Source organism: Podarcis raffonei, chromosome 11, assembly GCF_027172205.1.
Source record: "Podarcis raffonei isolate rPodRaf1 chromosome 11, rPodRaf1.pri, whole genome shotgun sequence".
In the NCBI taxonomy this organism is placed as follows: domain Eukaryota; kingdom Metazoa; phylum Chordata; class Lepidosauria; order Squamata; family Lacertidae; genus Podarcis; species Podarcis raffonei.
The window spans coordinates 31363854-31382435 of NC_070612.1; the positions used below are offsets into that span (position 1 = coordinate 31363854).

The window sequence follows — 18582 nt, forward strand, 5'->3', positions numbered from 1 at the left end:
CTGTAGCTCTTCACTTGGCATATCCCAGCAACGCTATGCTTTGTTGTTTGTATCAGCCATTGGTGCCACAGTCCCTTCGGCTAGTTTTCAATGAAGCTGGCCGTGTTTCTACCCCAGCCAAGTACATCCTGTTTTTGGCTCCTGCTGTAAATCATTACTTGGAGTGCCACAAGGGTGACAGCTCAAGTGTTTTGCAGAGAAAAGAATCTGGTGGAAATGTGCAGCAGGAGACAAACAGCACAGAGAGCTTGCCAGAGATAAAAGGAGTGTGTTGATTATGATTTCATCCCCACTTGAGAGGGTGGGGGTGGGGGAGAGATTTTAAGCATTTTTAAATCCTCCAAAGTGTATGCCAATTTTGTATAATTTGCCTCTTTATTCCAGTTTCAAATGTCCTACACACCAAGGACATCCTACACATCAGTAATGGGTTCATCTCAGTTTGTGAGGGGTTGGATTAAAACATATATCTGCAATAACAGGTGTGATTTCAACAGTAAATCACAACAGAGAGGATGCATCAGAGACAAACTGGCAGACGTGAATGTTTGTGGAAGCCTTCCATGACTTATTGAGTCCACTAAAGGAAATCAATATAATAGAAAAGCTGTTGGTGAAGAATAAAGGTTAGGAGAGTAGAGAGAGCAGAGAGGCAAGAGCAGAAGGCAAATGACACAGAGGCTGTCTGCAGTTAATCCATTGCTGCTCCTGTACAAGCCCCAGAGAAGAGGGGGAAATAGGCGCCTAGGCAGAGAGAAGAGTCTCCTGGATTGAATCATATGCACAATGCATTTCACACCCAGTTATATCCACATTTAAAGAAGCGTTTCCCAATCCTGGGTCTCCATATGTTGTTCGACTACAATTCCCATCATCTCTGACCATAGGTTGTGGAAGACTGGCTTAAAGCCCTCTTATAGCACTCTAACCATCATGGCTTCCCCAAAAGAATACTGGGAACTGTAGTTTGTTACTGGTGCTGAGAGTTAGTAAGGGACACTCTAAGAGAGCTACAGTTCCCAGCACCCTTAAATGATAGTTTCAAGTATCCTTTGGGGGAAGCCATGGCTGTTAAAATGATATACAAATGCTCTAAATGTATGGTATGGATATGACCAAAGTTATCCTACAGCCTCTTTGGGATAAAGGAGGACAAGGCCATGCATTTTCAGAAAGATTACATGTAAATGTAGCAAATGTAGCAAAAGGAAGAAAGATTGATAAAACTCCATCCACATGGTGAGAAAACTGAAATGTGATTAGGATGCTCAGCTAGAGACACAATCAGATTGCTGAATTAATACATGCAAACTCCATTGTCTAGTAACATATTATAATCACATTTTAGAGAGAGAGAGAGAGAGCGCGCGCTATTGACCTTTCATTCAGATAAAACTAGTGCAGATAAAAGGTTATCAAAAACTGTGGTGCTAGACTGATGAACAAAAGGAATATATATGCATTCTACCCTCACAAATGTGTGTGGAAGAAGATAATAAAAAACGCACAGTACCATTAAAAAAATATCTTGAAATAAATGATCCAATTCATTTCCCTCTGCCATAGAATCACATTCTATTATTGATCATCTTGGTCGTCGTCCTCTGCACCATGCCTTTAACAACACTGAAAGGTCACCTTGGTAATGCAAGGAATTGATAATTCTTGAAACCTCTCATTTAATTTGCAACTGGGGAACTACTTGTGTTTTTTCAAACTTTCCCAAGAGTATCCCAGCAGCAGGAAACCCCCTTGCTAATTTGCACTCCCCCCCCAAAAAAAAACTTCTCCAATGCTAGAGAGGTTTGAAAAAACAGCAAGAAGAGACCAGGTACTGACTGATTCCCCTCCCCATTAAATCAGAATTGCACACAAGTAAATAAGTTTCAAACAAAAACCAAACACCGAGGAAATGAGAGTTTAATCCTGTAAACCAACTGAGCAGTGAAAAGACAAAAACCCATACCTAGGATATTTTCTGCCAAGCTCTGTCTAGTGATGTGACTGGAAGCAGCAGAATAGCAGCTTTCCTAGTATAGCAACCGTTCAGGTATTTGTGAAGGGAGCAGAGATTCATGCCAGTCCATACAAATTCTCATTTAGATGCTTCACTCCATAGTTTATACCAATTCTAAGCATGTTTAATTGAAAGTTAGACCCTTTGGGTACAATGCTGTCATGCTCTAGAAGGGCTTTTAGATCCAGTGAAGTCACTCCCTAATGGAAAAGACGATTTTTTGCCCATTCCCCTTTCCCTCCATACCACTTTCTACCTTGTTCTGGAGGATCCTATAACTCTCTGGAGCCGATTTTCAGATGGGAACAGAATGGAGTGGGTATCCATTAGTGGATGCCTCCACTGGACCAGAAGCCTTTCCAAGAGCACAAGGCCACCATTGGCTTCTGAACTTGACTGCATTTATAGGTGATCCTACCCAATCCATGCTTTCAGAAACAAAACAAACAAAGCACAAACAAAAATACAGTCATCCTTCAAAATTTGCACTTTTGCAATACAGTCCTTCAGCTAAGCTATGTGTACAAAAATGCATATATTAAAGCAAAAGTGTTCATAAAAAACACATACATTCATGAAAATAGCATACAGAAATTCATTATATAAAGGAAAATTGCTTTGCAAAAATGTGTATCTTAGACAAAATTACTTATAAAGATGTGTATGTTGGGGGGGGGAATCTCACTAAAATGCTGCTGAATTTTCATGACGTTTTTTAAACATCCCACACTGATAAGGAAATATGGGAAACTGCCTTATACTGAATCAGATCATTGATCAATCTAGCTCAGAATTATCTACTCACTCCCACTCCCATTCACACAGTATCCAGTCTGCTCCTATTGCTGGTTTGGGTGCTGTGTACACACAGTTTGCCACAATCGTGTATTTATCTTGTCATTTCTTATGGCATACTGCATAATGATGCATTGTCCCCTGCAAAAAACTCAACAGTTTCAATCTGAAGAGAAGAATAATTACCTTGCTATGTTTCAGCTGGTAATACATACACAGTCTGACTAATCTTTTAGAAAGGGATATTCCCAGTCCTACCTGGAGATGTTGAAAATTGAACCTAGGACCTTCCAGAAGAACAGATGTCCTGCTGCTCAGTTTTGGCCCTTTCCCATCTTGGCTGTGAGTTCTGGAAGACTTGCTCCCTGCCTTGCAGGCCTTTCCCCACCTGGCCTGGGAGGGCGGGGCCCTGACTGACTCCAGCTGCAGAAGATGAAACTGATGAAAGTCTATTGAGCTGGGGGTTTTGTTCAGGGTTTTGTTGTTGCTGTTGGGGGTGGAGCTGTTGTTGTTTTCAATATTTTTTGTATATTTTAGTTCTTATTATGATTTATGTGGAAACGGTTTAATTTGGTTTTGTACTTTTTGAAGTTTTACTAATTGTTTATGGCTGTTTTTGTTATGCTTGTAACAAAATGTGTTTTTATGCTACAAGCCACTTTGAGCATGGTTTAAATGATGGAAAGGTGGCATACAAGTAAAATTATGTATGTATGTATTTCTTGCTTAGTCTGTAGGTTGATCTGAAAAGCATTAGAAATTCAAAGTGTTCTTAAAAAAAGAAAAATAGCTGTAATCAGTGTTAACCATAGTCAAATGGTTAAATTTTATCAATACAGTTATTGTTGGACATCTGTAGGAAATACTGCTGTTGCAGTCAAATATACATTTTATATAGTTTACAGTTATTTCAGTGGGGCTTGGAAGAAAAATACCTGTATTGTACCCACACAATGTTCATGCTATAGATAAGCTGCCGTGGAAACCAATTATTTCACTAAATTCTCAAGTACTGTGGCAAGAAGTCAGTATTTATTTTGCAGTTTATTAAAATCAATTTCAAAATGTCATTCATTGATTATTCTTTTCTCTATTAAATGCACTCTAATGATTTTTAAACCAAGGCCAGTTCTTTCTGTAGAGAAGGAAGCATTTAATAGTAAAGCAAACTGTTTCTTTGTACACATCTCCATCTACTGGTAAAACTCTGTAAAGCAGAAAGGAACATTTCAGCAAAGAGAAAGAAATATTATTGATAAGCTTGATAAGTTAATAATATTTTATCAGGAATTTTTAACAGGAAGTACAGTATTTGACTCAATAACAAGGACAGAGTATATCTTTTGCACAGGTGTATAACTAAGAAAAGCGGGTTATTAGTATGCACAACAAATTGAGTGAGGGTATATTACTCCATAGGTTGTTCCATTATATTAACTTTTGCCTTAAGGCCACATTAAATGATACCAACTTCCGAAAAAGAGAAGCAATAGCTAAACTTAGATTTATGAGGATGGAAACTGCAGGTTGGACATGTGCTCTGCCAGGGTTATTTTGAAGTGGTACAATGAATCTTATAAATATATACCATTTTATTGAAATCTTTATTATACAAAATTTAAGGGGGAAATAACTTCATGTTAATAAACATCAATTTTTACAGTGGTACCTCGGGTTAAGAACTTAATTCGTTCTGGAGGTCTGTTCTTAACCTGAAACTGTTCTTAACCTGAAGCACCACCTTAGCTAATGGGGCCTCCTTCTGCCGCTGCGCCGCCACTGCATGATTTCTGTTCTCATCCTGAAGCAAAGTTCTTAACCCAAGGTACTATTTCTGGGTTAGCGGAGTCTGTAACCTGAAGCGTGTGTAACCTGAAGCATATGTAACACGAGGTACTACTGTATTTTAAAGATTTTGTTTTAACATTTCATGTTGGAAATAATAAAACAAAGCAGAACGCAAAGCAAGTAAAATATGTAAATAAAGTAGGATTTCTTCAGGAAGAGAAATGAAAATATCAAAACAGAAGTCTTCCCCTACTTTCAAAAAAGTGGGAAGGAAATAAATCAGGAGTGATAATAAATTCTCAATAAATATAAGATGGAATATTTAATGGGCCTGTGATCATACCTCAGTAAACTCCAGGAAATGAATATTTGCTTTTCATAAGTATTTAAGAGCTTTTATTTCTACAACAGATATGTGCCACTTAACCAGGGGTAGCAGGGAAACTGTGACCCTCCAGGTGTCACTGGATGACAACTCCCATCATCCTGGAGCACCAGCAATGCTAACTTGGGCTGAAAGAAGGTGGAACTGACAACACCTGGAGGGCTTCAGGTTCCTTGTCCCCTCCTCTCCCATCTCAGGGAATGGAACTTCCACATTCCATGTGTGTGTTAATAATGTAGGCAGGAATGTTCATGAATAGCTTTTTTATGAAATTATTTTAGTGTTTCTACAGATGCACTCTTTCCACTGGTAACAGTTCTACCAATAATACCTGCCTCTTGACCAGTTTTGATGGAGCTGAGAATTAGGCACCAAACACTGTCTCAGTGTCGCCTAGTGACTTTCCTGCATTTCCAATGGCAGCTCTATAAGATACGTATATAGAAGTATGAGCAGCCTGGTCCTTTACAGAGTTAGAGAAATCTTAATCCGCTGAAAATCAATAGCATACCTAACCCTATACATAGAAGCAGACTATAAAGCTTAACTGTTGAAGTTAGAAACTCCCAAACATTCACATTACTGTATTTGTAAATAACTGTCAACTGTAGGAGCATGCTCCATCTAGTGGAAAATTTAGTAATAGCTTCAAATAATTCATCAGCTGGCCATCTGTCCTAAACTTTTAAACCAGTGCCTAGGAGATTCCTGGAGCATCATATTCTACACCCCTAACTTATGGGAATTTTTGTGATGTGGTCATGTTAGAACACAGCTGTGTATCCTATTGTAAGCAACTATTTTGGCACAGGCAATATGTTAACTTGGAACTAAAACTCATTGAGTTCAATTACTCCAAAGTAAATATAAATAAGAGTGAACTGGCCATATTCAGGCACTATACTATACCCTAGGTTAGTGTTATAAAGAATGTGCCAGGTCAAGTCTTGGGCTTGTGTGCTCCCACTTCCTCCAAACATGAGGAGAGTTAAAAGTTTCCAATTTGATCTGGAACAAACCTCCTTTCCTTTCGAAATACAAGAACTTGTGGCTTTTACCAATTAAATTTAGTTAACAAATCAGGATATCAAACCATGGTTTGATCCTGCTTGAATTATAATTTGTACAAACTGCAGTTTTCTACACTCATACTGCAACTGGGACTTTTAATTGTCACTCCATCCTGTGTAAGGGAGGAGACAAGAGAAAGAAAAAAGGTGTGGCGCCTTTTCATCAGAGCAAATAATGGTTTGTCGCAACATCTAAATGTGTCCACTGAGCCAGAGAATAAATATAAGAGTCGGGTGCTATTTAGAAACCACAAGTTATTTACTTTTTGTAAATATGGACTGCTATCATATATTAACCAACCTTAAACATAAGAAAATAAAAACAAATATTTTACCTTGGCAGAGTTTTTGAGGCTGTGGGGTTGGTTTGTTTTTTAGGGCATACATGCTCATGAACTTCCCTATTTCCCCCAACAATAACCGTCTACCCACCTGATAAATGACACTGACTGTTTTTGAGTTGCAGTTGTCCCAAGTATGTACAACTCAACTCACAGTGAGATTAAACCTGCTATTCAACAATCTTGAGTTTCAGCAGCCTTAAAACCTAGATGGCTGGAAAGTGAGGTGTCAATGTCAAAATAAAAACAAGGCTGTTTACAGTCTGTCACCCAACAAGTCCGTTTAAGAAGCCAAAGCAGGGCAGGAGGGTAGGGTGAGGGATGGGTGGGGAGTGAGTGACAGACATCCTGGCATTGACTCTTGATGAGAACAAGGATGTTCCCATAATTGCAAAAGTGCTCCTATTTCGTGTGTGAACTTCTGGCATCTACATTCATGGGAAACAGAAAGTGCACCCTCTTTGAATTCTGTGGTTTTACATATCAGGACATAATAGCCATCATCTGTTCCTTAGCAGGTCTTAAAATTTGGTAAATACAACCTCAGATGAACAACAACACATGACATAAGCAAATCAGTCTCTTAAGCTTAAGCCAAGAAATAGTATTCTCTATGAAATTGAATATCAATATACGTATCAAGGCTTTGAAATTAGACCACTGAAGAAGCCCGGAAAACTACCTTGGGAGTGTGCTACCTGCAAGCCCCAGTAAAAGGGCCCCATCGGGGGCGAACAACGGCCTCTTGATTACTTGGACTTCCAGGGCAAAACAGGTGCAAAACGCCGGCACCCTGTCGTCTACAACTTCATTAACATCCATTTACAACTTCACTAGCATCTCTCAGTATTGCGAACAACACCGAACTTACCTTTTGTTGGTATCTTCATGAACTTACCTAAAAAGATAAAGAAAACAAAAGACTGAGTTAAGCATTTGAAAAATCTATTGAAATCAGACATTATAAGTTCATCTTAAACTGGGTAGTTCACAAGTTTCTGTGGCTTTGCACAAGGTTTTGTATTTTTCTCAGAAGATTGATAAAGAATGTATAATTATTTTGGTAATTATTGTGTGTATAATAGTCGCCAACGTGTTCCATAGGAATTAGTGGCTAAACAGCAGATAGGAGCTGCTAATCAGATGCCCTTGCAAGTGTGCCCACCTCTATAAAAGCCGAAGTTTTAGCAGTTTGCTGGTCTGGAGCATTCAGGTGTGTTTTAACACAATGCCAAGGAGGAAAGATGACACAATGCTCTTAGAGTAGCAAGTGCTGTCACCCACGAAACTGGGAAGGGTTCTAAGGCCATTTCCAATTAATTTTAAGTCCATCATTCTACAGTGAGAAGATTATGCAAAAGTGAAAAACATGCAAAACAGTTGCCAGACTTCTCAGGAGTGAACATCTCAGCAAATTCATCCCAAGGTCAGAACATGCAATGCTCAGAAAAACTGCAAAAAACCCAAGAGTTAAATCTCAGGCTCTACAGGCCTCAGTTAGCATGTTAAATGTTAAAGTTCATAACTGTACAATTAGAAAAAGACTGAAAAGGTTTGTTTGGAAGGGTTTCCAGGAACAAGCCTCGTCTCTCTAAAAAGAACATGGCAGCTCGGCTTTGGTTTGCAAAGTTGCAGCTGAACAAACCACAAGACTTCTGAACAATGTCCTTTGGACAGACAAGACCCAAGTGGATATGTTTGGCCATAATGCACAGCACCATGTTTAGCAAAAACCAAACACAGCATATCAGCACAAGCACCTCATACCAACTGTCTAGCACCATGGTGGAGGGGTGATGATTTGGGTTTGTTTTGCAGCCACAGGTCCTGGGGACCTTGCAGTCATTGAGCTGACCATGAACTCCTCTGTATACCACAGTATTCTAGAGTCAAATGAGAGGCCATCTGTCCGACAGCTGAAACTTGGGTCATGCAACAGGACAAGGATCCCAAGCACACCAGCAAATCTACAACAGAATTGCGGAAAAAGAACAGAACCAAGGTGTTGCAATGACCCAGTCAAAATCCAGGCGTCAGTCCAATTGAAATACTGTGTGGGACCTTCAGAGAGCTGTGCATAAAGAATTGCCAGCAAACTTCAATGAACGGAAGCAACACTGTGAAGGACGGGCCAAAATTCCTCCACAATGATGTGAGAGGCTAATAAAGTCCTGCAGAGAACAATTACTTCATGTTATTGCTGCTCAAGGTGGTTCTACAAGCTATTGACTCATAAGATGTACACATGCTTTTTCACACACAGCTTTTCCATTTTGGCTTTATTTCTGTTAAATACATCAATGAGACGGTGTAATACATGATGTGTTGCCCTTCATCTGAGGTTGTATTTACCTAACTCTAAGACCTGCCAAGAAACAGATGAGTTTGTTATTATGACTTCACATGCAAGACCACAGAATTCAAATTCTTTTTCCCATGACTGTATGCGCTTACTTACAGCTACATTAATAGGAAACCAAGAAATGAGGGAAATGCATGGTGGCTTTCTTTTGCCGCCGCCCACTCCGCCTAAACCTGCAATCCTATACAGAGCCCGGCTCTTTTCAGCCCATTGAGGCTCAATGTGTTACGCGCGCCTAACCCTGCCTGAGCCAGCACATAACCTCGCGCTTCCCGCCTGTTACTTCAGCTACAGCTTCCGCCTGCGCCTGGTCCCATGGCAACCGCTCCGCCTCCACCCACCCACCTACCTACAGGAAGTGCAGCAGTTCGGGCTCCGGACGTTTCCGGTGCCGCTCTTTCCCTCCCGGGCTGTGCGTTTCGACTGCGCCGGAGGCTTTCCGTGGCGCTTCTCGCCTCCTGACCCCGGTGAGTGAGGGACCTCTTGATCGGGAGGCGGGGAAGGCGAAGCGGCGCCTGGAGCCGCTGGACACTTGCTTCAGGAGACACCCGGAGCTCGGCTGCTGTCCCGGAAGGCCTGAGTGCCGGGGGCTCCTCCGTTCCCACGGTAGCTGCTCCACACGTGTCCGCGGAAGTGAACATGCCCAGGTCGGGGTTGGGTGAGATCCCGGGCGGAGACCCTGCGGACTTCAGGCTTGTTGTCGGATCTATTTCGGGTTTATTATTATTATTACCCTGGGGTGTTTCTGAGCCTTTGCCGAGTCCCCGGAATTTTTGGTCAATGCCAGAACCAGGTTCGCAAGTCATAAATCATGGTGGTCGTTTCCCACCCTGTCGCTTTAAAGCAGTCTTATTTATAGTAGGGAGAAGGATGCTAAGCCACTGCTGCCTTGCAGCTATAACTCGTTCCTAGAGAAAACCCCGAGGATAAATCTGTACCCGCTGTCTTGCAGGACATCTTTGGGAGAAGAGAAGGCTAAGGCTACACAAATGCCCAAATGGTGTCCCTAAGACACTTGGATGGCGCTTTGTACGCCTCCTTATGGCAACTCCTGCAGCCAAGCTGGTGCCAAATGTATTGCTCTGCTTTGCTTTGGACCACATCAGTGAGGCCAAGAGGGGGATTTGTTGTCTGGGCAGCCAAGGACCTCCATACACATTGCCCAAGCTTGCGCCCCGGAGAGGTCAGTTCGGTGCCACTAATGCAGCAAAAACAATGCGGGAGGCAGCCATAACAAGTTACCCGTCTCCACAGCCACAGTAGGCACTGTGATTCTCCAGCTGTTTAACTTAAGCCTTGGAAGTGCCCTCCACTGTCTCTGGACAGACGGATGGCAACAATTTAGGGTAGGATCTGTGGGTTAGGATTTTTTAGCTTATGGGTGGGCACCAGCAACCCTTGCCTGTCTGTTTCAAGTCATCCAGATCTACTTGCCAGTAGATCTCACTCTTAATTTCTGCCCGTCACTTTGTCTCCAGTTGGTCTCCAGTTCTCCTCAGACTGGGAACTGAAAGGGTAAAGATTGGATCTGGGGCACTGCCCAGAGGGGAATAAAAGGAGGCCTGATTCTGTTCTCTGCTTATGCCCCCCCCCCAATGTTGTGGACTACAACTCCTATCAGCCCCGGCTAGCACAGTTGTGCTGGTCTAAACAAATAGAAATGCTTATTCAGTCTGGGTCCACCTCATTAATCAAGGCTGAACCTATAAATAGCAGTAATCCAGTCATGTGAACCTAACATCTTTTAAATCTCATAGGAAGTCATGACTAGGTGGGCACGAGCAAATGTCACCCACAACAAGAAGGCTCTGGATGCAACACCATGGGAACATATGAAGAATGATGCCACCGGAAGCGCAACAACAGATAGAAAGCAAAGCTCTTCAAACAACTTTTCCTTGAGAAGTACTCAAGGGAAGAAGAAAAATAAGAAGAAAAAAGACTATATGAATGAAGATGTCAACGGTTTTATGGAATATTTAAAACAGAACTCTCAGACATTGCATAAAGGAGAGGTGATCAACAGCCGTGAAGCAAAGGATGAAATAGCAACAGCTTTGAAAAAGGACCGGCGGCGAGAGGGGAGAAGAGTGAAAAGGCAGGAAATGAAAAAGAACACAATGGTAAGGTGATGTTCCATTGTTACCGGTATTTCTTTCTTTCGGTGCCCGTTACTTTTTCTTTTCATAGTGCAAATGACACTACTCACTCATATAAGTGAGATCACAATAATTTGTCTCAGTCCAGATGACCATTAATGAACACGTTTGTGTCTTGCCTTCCGTATATTATTGAGCATGCTTTAGCACAGGGATGGGGAACTTATGGCCCTACAGATAGAGTTGGATTCAAACTCCCATTGGCCTCAGCCCATCATCTGAAGGGCCACAGGTTCCCCACTTTAGCGTGAAAATAGGTTTTCTCATGTTGCAGTCTTTTGTGTACACAGCACAACTTTTATCCACTTGTAAAAAGCTTGTTTCTGAATTAGATTGACGGTTTCTGGATTTGCATGTATGTTTAGTGTTCAGATATTCTTTAATGTTTTAACAGACTTTGTTTTGCTTTGAATATTCAAAATCATTAAAACTGAACTAGAAATTTATGTTTGTTCTGCTATAATTAAATGTTTTGTTATACTTAAATGTTCATGAGCTGAGGAAGTTTGTATTTCTATTGCTGTAGTCAGCACTCTCAATTTTTGTTGTCTTTATTCTCTCTTTTATAGCAGAGTGATAATTCAGCCATCCTACAGATTCTAGGGATGGGAAATAAAATACTGATAAATGAAAGTTATGAGTTTCATGCACTATAGTAATGTTTTCTATGGCAGTTTTCATCTGCAGATTGCATTACAACCGATACAAATGCAGAATCAATTTATGCAGTTCAGATCACAGTAAGAGAGCTGTAAAAGCAGCTGTCTATAGAGAAAATCACTCATGAGGACTTTCAGAAGTCATGCACAGCAGGGGGAAACAAAATAGGTTAAGTTTACAAAGAGTGATGGCATTCATAATCCAATAGTTTAGTTATGCTACTTCACTGGGCATGATTATATTCTGGAGCAATATCACCTTTCCAGAATTCACAAAGCATTTAGGGGATGATTATGATGTAGAATTTGGTACTCTTGGCATCAGTTTATAGAGTTATTTAACGGCCACGTATACTCTGGCTACCCATTTCAGTGTAATTTTCTGGAGCGATGAATCCATAAGCTAGCTCCTACTCAAGGTTAAATAGATACATGTGTGCAATTTGTTGTGCTTAAGTATGGTTTGTGGAACTGCTTTCAAATGGGCTTCCATGGGTGTCTCAGGTTATACTTAGTGCTAGAAAAAGGGTGATGTCATTGAATGTTTAGGATCCTCAGCAAGAAGGTGTGTGCCTTTGGCTTTTCTCTGGATAGGTTACTCAAATACCATTGTTAAATGAGAGGCTTGGTGAGAAGAATGGCTTTGCTCTTCAGGAATCTTAACTTCAGATTAATGGCCAAATTAGACATGGTGTTAAAGATATAGTGCAGTTCTTTAAAAATCCAAATTCCATCAGTTTGGGTGGTGCCATTAACCTGCATGTTAAATGCAAAGATTAACCCTAAAACACTGGGGCTGTGTTACTCTAAACTATGCATCACTGGCTGCTACTTCATCATATCTCATTGGTTGGGGGGGGGTAAGATTCATTTGAAATGTGGCTAGCAGAAAAAGAGATTGCTTTCAGTTCATATCTCTTTCTGCTCACTTAGTAATTCACCTTGTATCGCCAAAGGTGTGCTTCCACTGCAGAAAGCCAGGACACGGTGTGGCAGATTGCCCAGCTGTACTCGAAAGCCAAGATATGGGAACTGGAATTTGTTACCGCTGTGGATCTACAGAGCATGAAATCAACAAATGCAGAGCAAAAATAGATCCCGCTCTTGGTATGTGTAGTATCTACAACCCGATTGAATGTTAGGCATGGTAAAAGTTACATGCCTGTCTTAATATTTTTCAACAATTCACATAGTATTAATGATTCTAACCATTCTAGATTACAGTAATGCTGGCTCACTGCAGTGTCTTATATAATCTTAGTGTGGATATTTCGATTGTAACGTCATTGAATTCTTACAGGGGAATTTCCATATGCAAAATGCTTCATTTGTGGTGAGATGGGACATCTCTCAAGGTCATGTCCCGATAATCCTAAAGGACTCTATGCTGAAGGTGAGTGCAACTGTTGCAAACCCCCCCCCCCCCAAAAAAGATAACTACCGTATTTTTCGCTCTATAACACGCACCCGACCATAACATGCATGTAGTTTTTAGAGGAGGAAAATCCGTAGGCATGCCACCCGTAGGCATTCCCTCCATAACACGCACAGACATTTCCCCTTACTTTTTAGGAGGAAAAAAGTGAGTGTTATGGTGCAAAAAATACGGTAAGTTGATGGACATGAGAGTACTCCCCCTTTCTTAGTTCTAGAAGTTAACAGAGAGAGCTTTATCACTGGTGACCTTGTATGCTTTTCACCATTGTTTGGGAATTTTGGCTCATTGTCAAAGACACTGTTCGCCCCTTATCACAAGTATTTTTGTACTGGTTACTTGAGAAGCAGTTCTAAAATTCCAAATGGATTCCCATATAGGTTTTTTCCAAGTATTTACATTTGATAGGGGGGGGGGAAAGACCACACTTAATTTTAGAGATACAGCAGAGTAGTATTCCATTATTCTCTTTAAATGTCAGCCATATTGATCCTGATCCAGAAAACCCGTAACACACCTATCTGTGCATGTACATATAGCATAGATTGTTATCAATTCCCGACCACATGCACACAAATCATAGCAACTGCAGTATCACACGCTACATCATGAAATGCATTAAAAAATAACTTGCTAAGTTCTTGAATGTCAGTTCAATCAAGTGTTTATATAGCTGATCAATCAACAAAGTATAAAATATCAATATAATATATATCTGGAAAGCTTAAGATAACCAAAGTTACCATTTGCAAGAGCAGTAACCGGAAATATCAAAATAATGAATCATTGGGTCGTGATTCGTAGAACAATAGGAACTCATTGTCTCAATAGAATCAAACTTCTTGATAGGATCTCATTTCGTTGCTAATCAAGAAATTTGATTCTGTTTGTTTTAGCTTAAATTGAAACAATGGACATTTGGACTCTCTGTGTATATTATATATATAACTGCCAACTGAAATAACATTTGTGCATAAAAGTGTATGCTACAACTAATCTTGTTAGCCTGTTGTAGCAAAACCCGTGAAGAACCTTGTGGTCCCTTAAAACTAACACAGCTGCCCATCTTAATCAGCCTTGTAGTTTTGATGTGATGGAGCTCAAAAATACTAATAGTGAGTTTTGCTTCCTTGTGTTTATGAATTGTAAACTTGCTCTGTACACTTGACACCTGGCATTTGTTAATATAATTCATATACTGTGGTTAAATACTTCTTTTGTGTGGGTGTGTTTTATCTTCTACAGGAGGTGCTTGCAGGATCTGTGGATCTGTTGAGCACTTTAAAAAAGATTGTCCAGAGAATCAAAATGCAGGTGAGGGATAAAATAATTTCTGTTTATCTTAAAGCGTAGCTATATACCTGTGAACCATTCTATATAAATAGTGAACTTGACTACTGATTATGAGTTATAAAACGAGTGGTACAACCCTCAATTTCACCTTACTGACCACATCTTTAAACAGGCCATTAACTGGGGGTGTAATGCTAACTCTACATAGTGCATCGATTGTTGCAGGTAGAGATCGCATTCATTTTGATACACTTAATTTCTGTATGGCTGATACGAAGCAAGTGACATACAGAATTGAATAATCAGTTTCAGTGTTATACTGCATTGGAATTTGCAACTTGTTGCTGTCAGAAAGTCTTGTACAAAACCTCCATTGGTTTCATTGAGACTTATTTTGGAGTAAAGAGCATAAACTGCATAAATGTAAAATTGCAATGCTGAATTGCATATAAGTATTCCTCAGCATTTGGATCAGAAAGCTGATTTCTTAAAGTATTCATTTATTTTTCCTTTCCTAGATCGGGTGGCAACTGTTGGTCGATGGCTCAAAGGAATGAGTGCAGATTACCAAGAGGTTTTAGACAGCCCTAAACCGCAAAAACCAAAACCAAAAATAGCTAAAGTTGTTAACTTCTGACAACTGCTGTCTGGCATCATTCTTTACAACACTTGTCAGTGTTTGGCTTAAAGTTATAGTACTAAAAATGGACTGTGAACTGTAGTTCCAGAATAAGCCATAACTGCACTCTCCTAAGTGATGATCACTTATAAAACCCTAACTTAAATGGAAGCTTCCTAGAGAAGAGAGGAAATGCTTTGTCAGAAGATAAATTGCAGCAAGTGACTGCATAACAGTATATCTCTGAACAGAAAGTTAATCTATGCAATTGCTGGTTTTCCAACCAGCGTGTCACTGGGTAATATAACATGTTACTCAGTGGAGAGTAGTGATACCAATAAACAAATGGGAAGGAAAGCTAATAGGTCAATCTGCTTTTCGTAAATGAAACTTGTGCGACGACAGAAGGTATCTCAAAATGAAACTGAGTCTTATTTTAGTGTTGAGGTTCTTGACCTCACCCTGAACACGGGAATGAGAGCACAGATGAATAGCCAAAAGCAAAGTTAAAACATTGGTGGTAGCAGGGTTGATCTTGCAGATTGAACAACAATGAAATGATTGTATGTTTTTTTTAAGTTGAATTAAATACTTGATGAAGCCATTTCCCTCCCCCACAAATAAACCAGTGTAATAAAACCACATGTATCAAGTTCTTGAGTTTTCTGAATAATTGTATTCTTTGCAGTGTTATGGTTTGCAATTTCATTTATGTTGACTACTTGCTGTCTGCTGTGACATCTGGATAATCACAGATTTAGTCTTTAACTACCATTCTCTCCTTACAAATTACTTACACTTCAACAGTTCCAAAGTGTATTTCCCAGATGATCTGTTAATGGCACTGCCCATGTGGCTTCTGGAAGAACTTTTCTCAGCGATATCAGTTTTCTTTTACTTTGGAGAAGCAGGAATGGTTAGCGAGTGGAGAGTGGCCATTTCCAAGATGCACATCACATTTTGAGAAACAGCTGTAGCTTAGGTTAGAGCACATATTTGCGTGCAAGATTCAGTGATAGAACAGCACTGAAGGAAGACTTCGCTTCTTGAAATGTTGTCTTCAGGCCCCCAATTCAGTTCCAACTAAAATCTACTGGAATTCTGTCAGTTTTAGTTATTCATTGTTTTTCTGGGAAGTTCAATAACAAAAATACCATTTAAAACCCAAAACAGGTTGATTTTAGTTATAAAAAATAACGAGATGCTTATACAGCCATAAATCTAAATTAGCATAACACTCATAGTTTTAATTATTTAATTCAAGGGTGTGTGTTGATGACTAAAATACAGTAGCTCATTCTGAAAGCAGTATCAAGTAGTTTAAAATAGCATAGGACACCTGTTTATTCACATGCTGCCCCATTGTGCAAGCAGGAAAGCAACCTAGGCAGCAGCAGTAAATCATGGTTAATGGCTTCCAAACAAGTCAGGATCGATAAGGCAAGTTTTAACTATGGCATCCTACTCTTGTGCAGAGGGAAGAGCAAAGGAGCTGCATGAATGCACATGGAGCTCATGCATGCCCTTACTAAGCCAGGACTTAATAGTTCAAATACCGCCTTGGCCTACACACAGTATCTGTGTTTGCAACTACAAGAAACGGGAAACACAACCTGACATTCTCGGGATTCTGAAATCAGTGCTTATTACCGAGTGTCATATGTGCATTATGTAACTGCAAAATCATGAATAACAAATACAGCTGTTAGTTGAGATTAACAATAGCCTAGGAAAATTATTTACAATAGAAATTTAAATTTACTTACAATGAGATTTTTAAAATAAAACATCAGTATTTTAAATTGTGTGCAGTAATACGTATTGCTTTGACAAGTTTTCTGAGGACTCCAAAAGAACAATGAAATGTTGGTGAAAGATGACTTAACTTAGTTACTGAATTTATCATTAAATAGCTCCATCGTATGATGATGTAGAAGATTGTGATGATTTAGATATACAGGTCCTGAACATAAAAGCAGGTAGGAACTGACTTGCCAGCTTGATAAATATTGGTGTTAATGACAGCTTGTGTACAAGATATAAAGAATGGTAAAGTACTTGACACAGTATTGCTTAACTAAATGCAGTCCATTGTGCTGCTCTGTAACTCCAAGAAATGAATGCACCCAGAAGCTGTATCCTCAATTGATTTTGATGAGCCATCAAGAGTTGCAGCAACATAAGGCATAACACCAGGTGTTCCTTGGATGCAGTAGGAAACCTTTAAACATACAGAAGGTTAACATGAGTTATGTGAAATAACCACTAAAAACATCTTGTTCTACTTCATACTCAACAACTTGGGCTTCATTCTTAACACTATTTCAGTGTATCACTTGCTGTTCAGAGCAGTATGAATATGCAAGAACATTTCAATTGCTTTCTGTGTCGGCCTCCCAGATAGCATAGGAAAAACCTATGTTGGTGCTTCAAGCCACCAGACAAGTGCAGATAGCACTGGCAGGCATGACTGTCATCTGGATTAACAGGGAAAGATTATTGAAGTGACCTTGCACCCAAAAGTAAGTGGCAGTAGCGGTCGTGGCCTGCAAGGACTCAGCAGTGATGGGAGTTGGTGGCAGCAACAGCAGCGACTGGCAAGGCCGTGACTGAGTGATGGCAGCAGTAACGGCATTGGCCTGCGAGGTCTCACAGTGGCAACAAGATTTGGCAGCAGAAGCCGTGGTGGCCTGTGAGTCCTCGTGGCAGAGGCCTGTGGGGACATGCGGCAGTGACAGGAAGTGACGGCAGTAGCGGCATCCTGTAAGACCTTGCGGCGGCAACAGAAAGTGGCAGCAATAGTAGTGGCAGCCTGCAAGGCCTCGTGGTGGCACAAGCAGTGGGGCTTGCGAGACCTCGCTGTGGTGGGAAGAAGTGGCCGCGGCCTGCAATTCCTGGCGGTGGCAGCCTGCTGAGCCCTGCTACTGCCGCCTAGCAGGCCTGCTGGCAGTCTGGCAGTCCCAGATTATTTGTATTCACTATGACTCATCACCATACTTTGGATTGTCCTGAGTACCACCATTTGGTAGCCAAGCCCAACCATTAAGTAGCAGCAGTTGCCAGAACATTGTCCTGTTTGCCTCTGTATCATTCCTTCCTTTTTTCAGATACCATGGTATATTAACATATTGTGATGTTTAGGTGGTGATATATCACGATATTGAAAACCAGTTATCATCCAGCCCTACATATCCCAGAGAAAGGCACAGTAAAGGGAGTAAAGCACATAAAATAACTGTATTTAATTACAATGCTGCTTACAAAAGAGGAGTTTCCATCAGGGTAGATCAGGAATCCCGCACACTGGATTTCACGCCTGCAGTAATTCTCAGAAGATGGAACAGATGTCAAGGCAACTGACCTCACAGCTATTATGTAAGGGTCTCTAAATTTAATAAGAGTAGTGTTATCAACAAGCCACAACAAAAATCTAAGCTGTCTAAAATGATCTTGTAGAGCAACTGTATTGGTCATAAGACAGTAGTTGCTCAGTTTTGTATTTTTCTGTGCAGGGGGAGGGTTGTTAAAACCTTGTGCCTTAACCCTGCACTGCACGGGAGGTTAATACATTTCTTTGTTTATGTAGCGCACAATATAGCAACGAAGTAGTGATATGCAATGATTTATTGGTGAGTGGAAGGGGCTGGGGAGAAGTAGGA

General features: G+C 40.5%; 3 protein-coding genes across 15 annotated transcripts in view; 1 reads left to right on the forward strand and 2 right to left on the reverse strand.

Annotated features, from left to right (window-relative positions):
* Positions 1–9797, reverse strand: part of LOC128423744 (uncharacterized) — a 47826-nt gene extending 38029 nt beyond the window's left edge. The window contains exons 1-3 of one of the 4 annotated variants that reach the window (XR_008332826.1): positions 8855–8997; positions 7268–7294; positions 3071–3235 (exon numbers count right to left, since the gene is read on the reverse strand). Coding sequence is in view for 2 of the 4 variants with exons in the window: in XM_053409241.1 (XP_053265216.1) it covers positions 3093–3235; positions 7268–7294; positions 9108–9564 (627 nt within the window). In the remaining 2 variants the exon portion in view is untranslated. Of the gene's footprint in view, positions 1–3070; positions 3236–7267; positions 7295–8854; positions 8998–9107 lie in introns of those variants that run through there. The other 3 variants (XM_053409241.1, XR_008332827.1, XM_053409242.1) reach the window with 3 other exon arrangements.
* On the forward strand, positions 9138–15567 carry ZCCHC9 (zinc finger CCHC-type containing 9). 8 transcript variants are annotated; one of them, XM_053409236.1, is made up of 6 exons: positions 9138–9225; positions 10520–10881; positions 12533–12683; positions 12877–12969; positions 14257–14325; positions 14823–15567. In XM_053409236.1, the coding sequence occupies exons 2-6, from the start codon at positions 10522–10524 to the stop codon at positions 14939–14941; spliced, it is 792 nt and encodes a 263-aa protein (XP_053265211.1). In that variant the 5' UTR covers positions 9138–9225; positions 10520–10521; the 3' UTR covers positions 14942–15567. The 8 variants fall into 8 exon arrangements, with proteins under 8 accessions (XP_053265211.1, XP_053265208.1, XP_053265215.1 ...); XM_053409233.1 differs by having other exon boundaries at positions 9139–9225; positions 10516–10881; XM_053409240.1 differs by lacking the exon at positions 14823–15567 and adding an exon at positions 14477–14570 and having other exon boundaries at positions 9139–9225; positions 10516–10881.
* A 1347-nt stretch (positions 15568–16914) lies between these two features.
* Positions 16915–18582, reverse strand: part of ACOT12 (acyl-CoA thioesterase 12) — a 30125-nt gene continuing 28457 nt past the window's right edge. For all 3 annotated transcript variants that reach the window (XM_053409215.1, XM_053409214.1, XM_053409213.1), the window contains 2 exons: positions 18185–18308; positions 16915–17144 (listed from right to left, as the gene is read on the reverse strand). In XM_053409215.1, coding sequence (XP_053265190.1) covers positions 17001–17144; positions 18185–18308 — 268 coding nt within the window. In that variant the 3' untranslated portion in view covers positions 16915–17000. The remainder of the gene's footprint in view (positions 17145–18184; positions 18309–18582) is intronic.

Coding starts and splice junctions, on each gene's coding strand:
- ZCCHC9 (XM_053409236.1), top strand. CDS start 10,522: ATGACTAGGTGGGCACGAGCAAATGTCACCCACAACAAGAAGGCTCTG. Junction 12,684..12,876: donor AAAAATAGATCCCGCTCTTG/GTATGTGTAGTA, acceptor GAATTCTTACAG/GGGAATTTCCATATGCAAAA. Junction 12,970..14,256: donor TAAAGGACTCTATGCTGAAG/GTGAGTGCAACT, acceptor TATCTTCTACAG/GAGGTGCTTGCAGGATCTGT.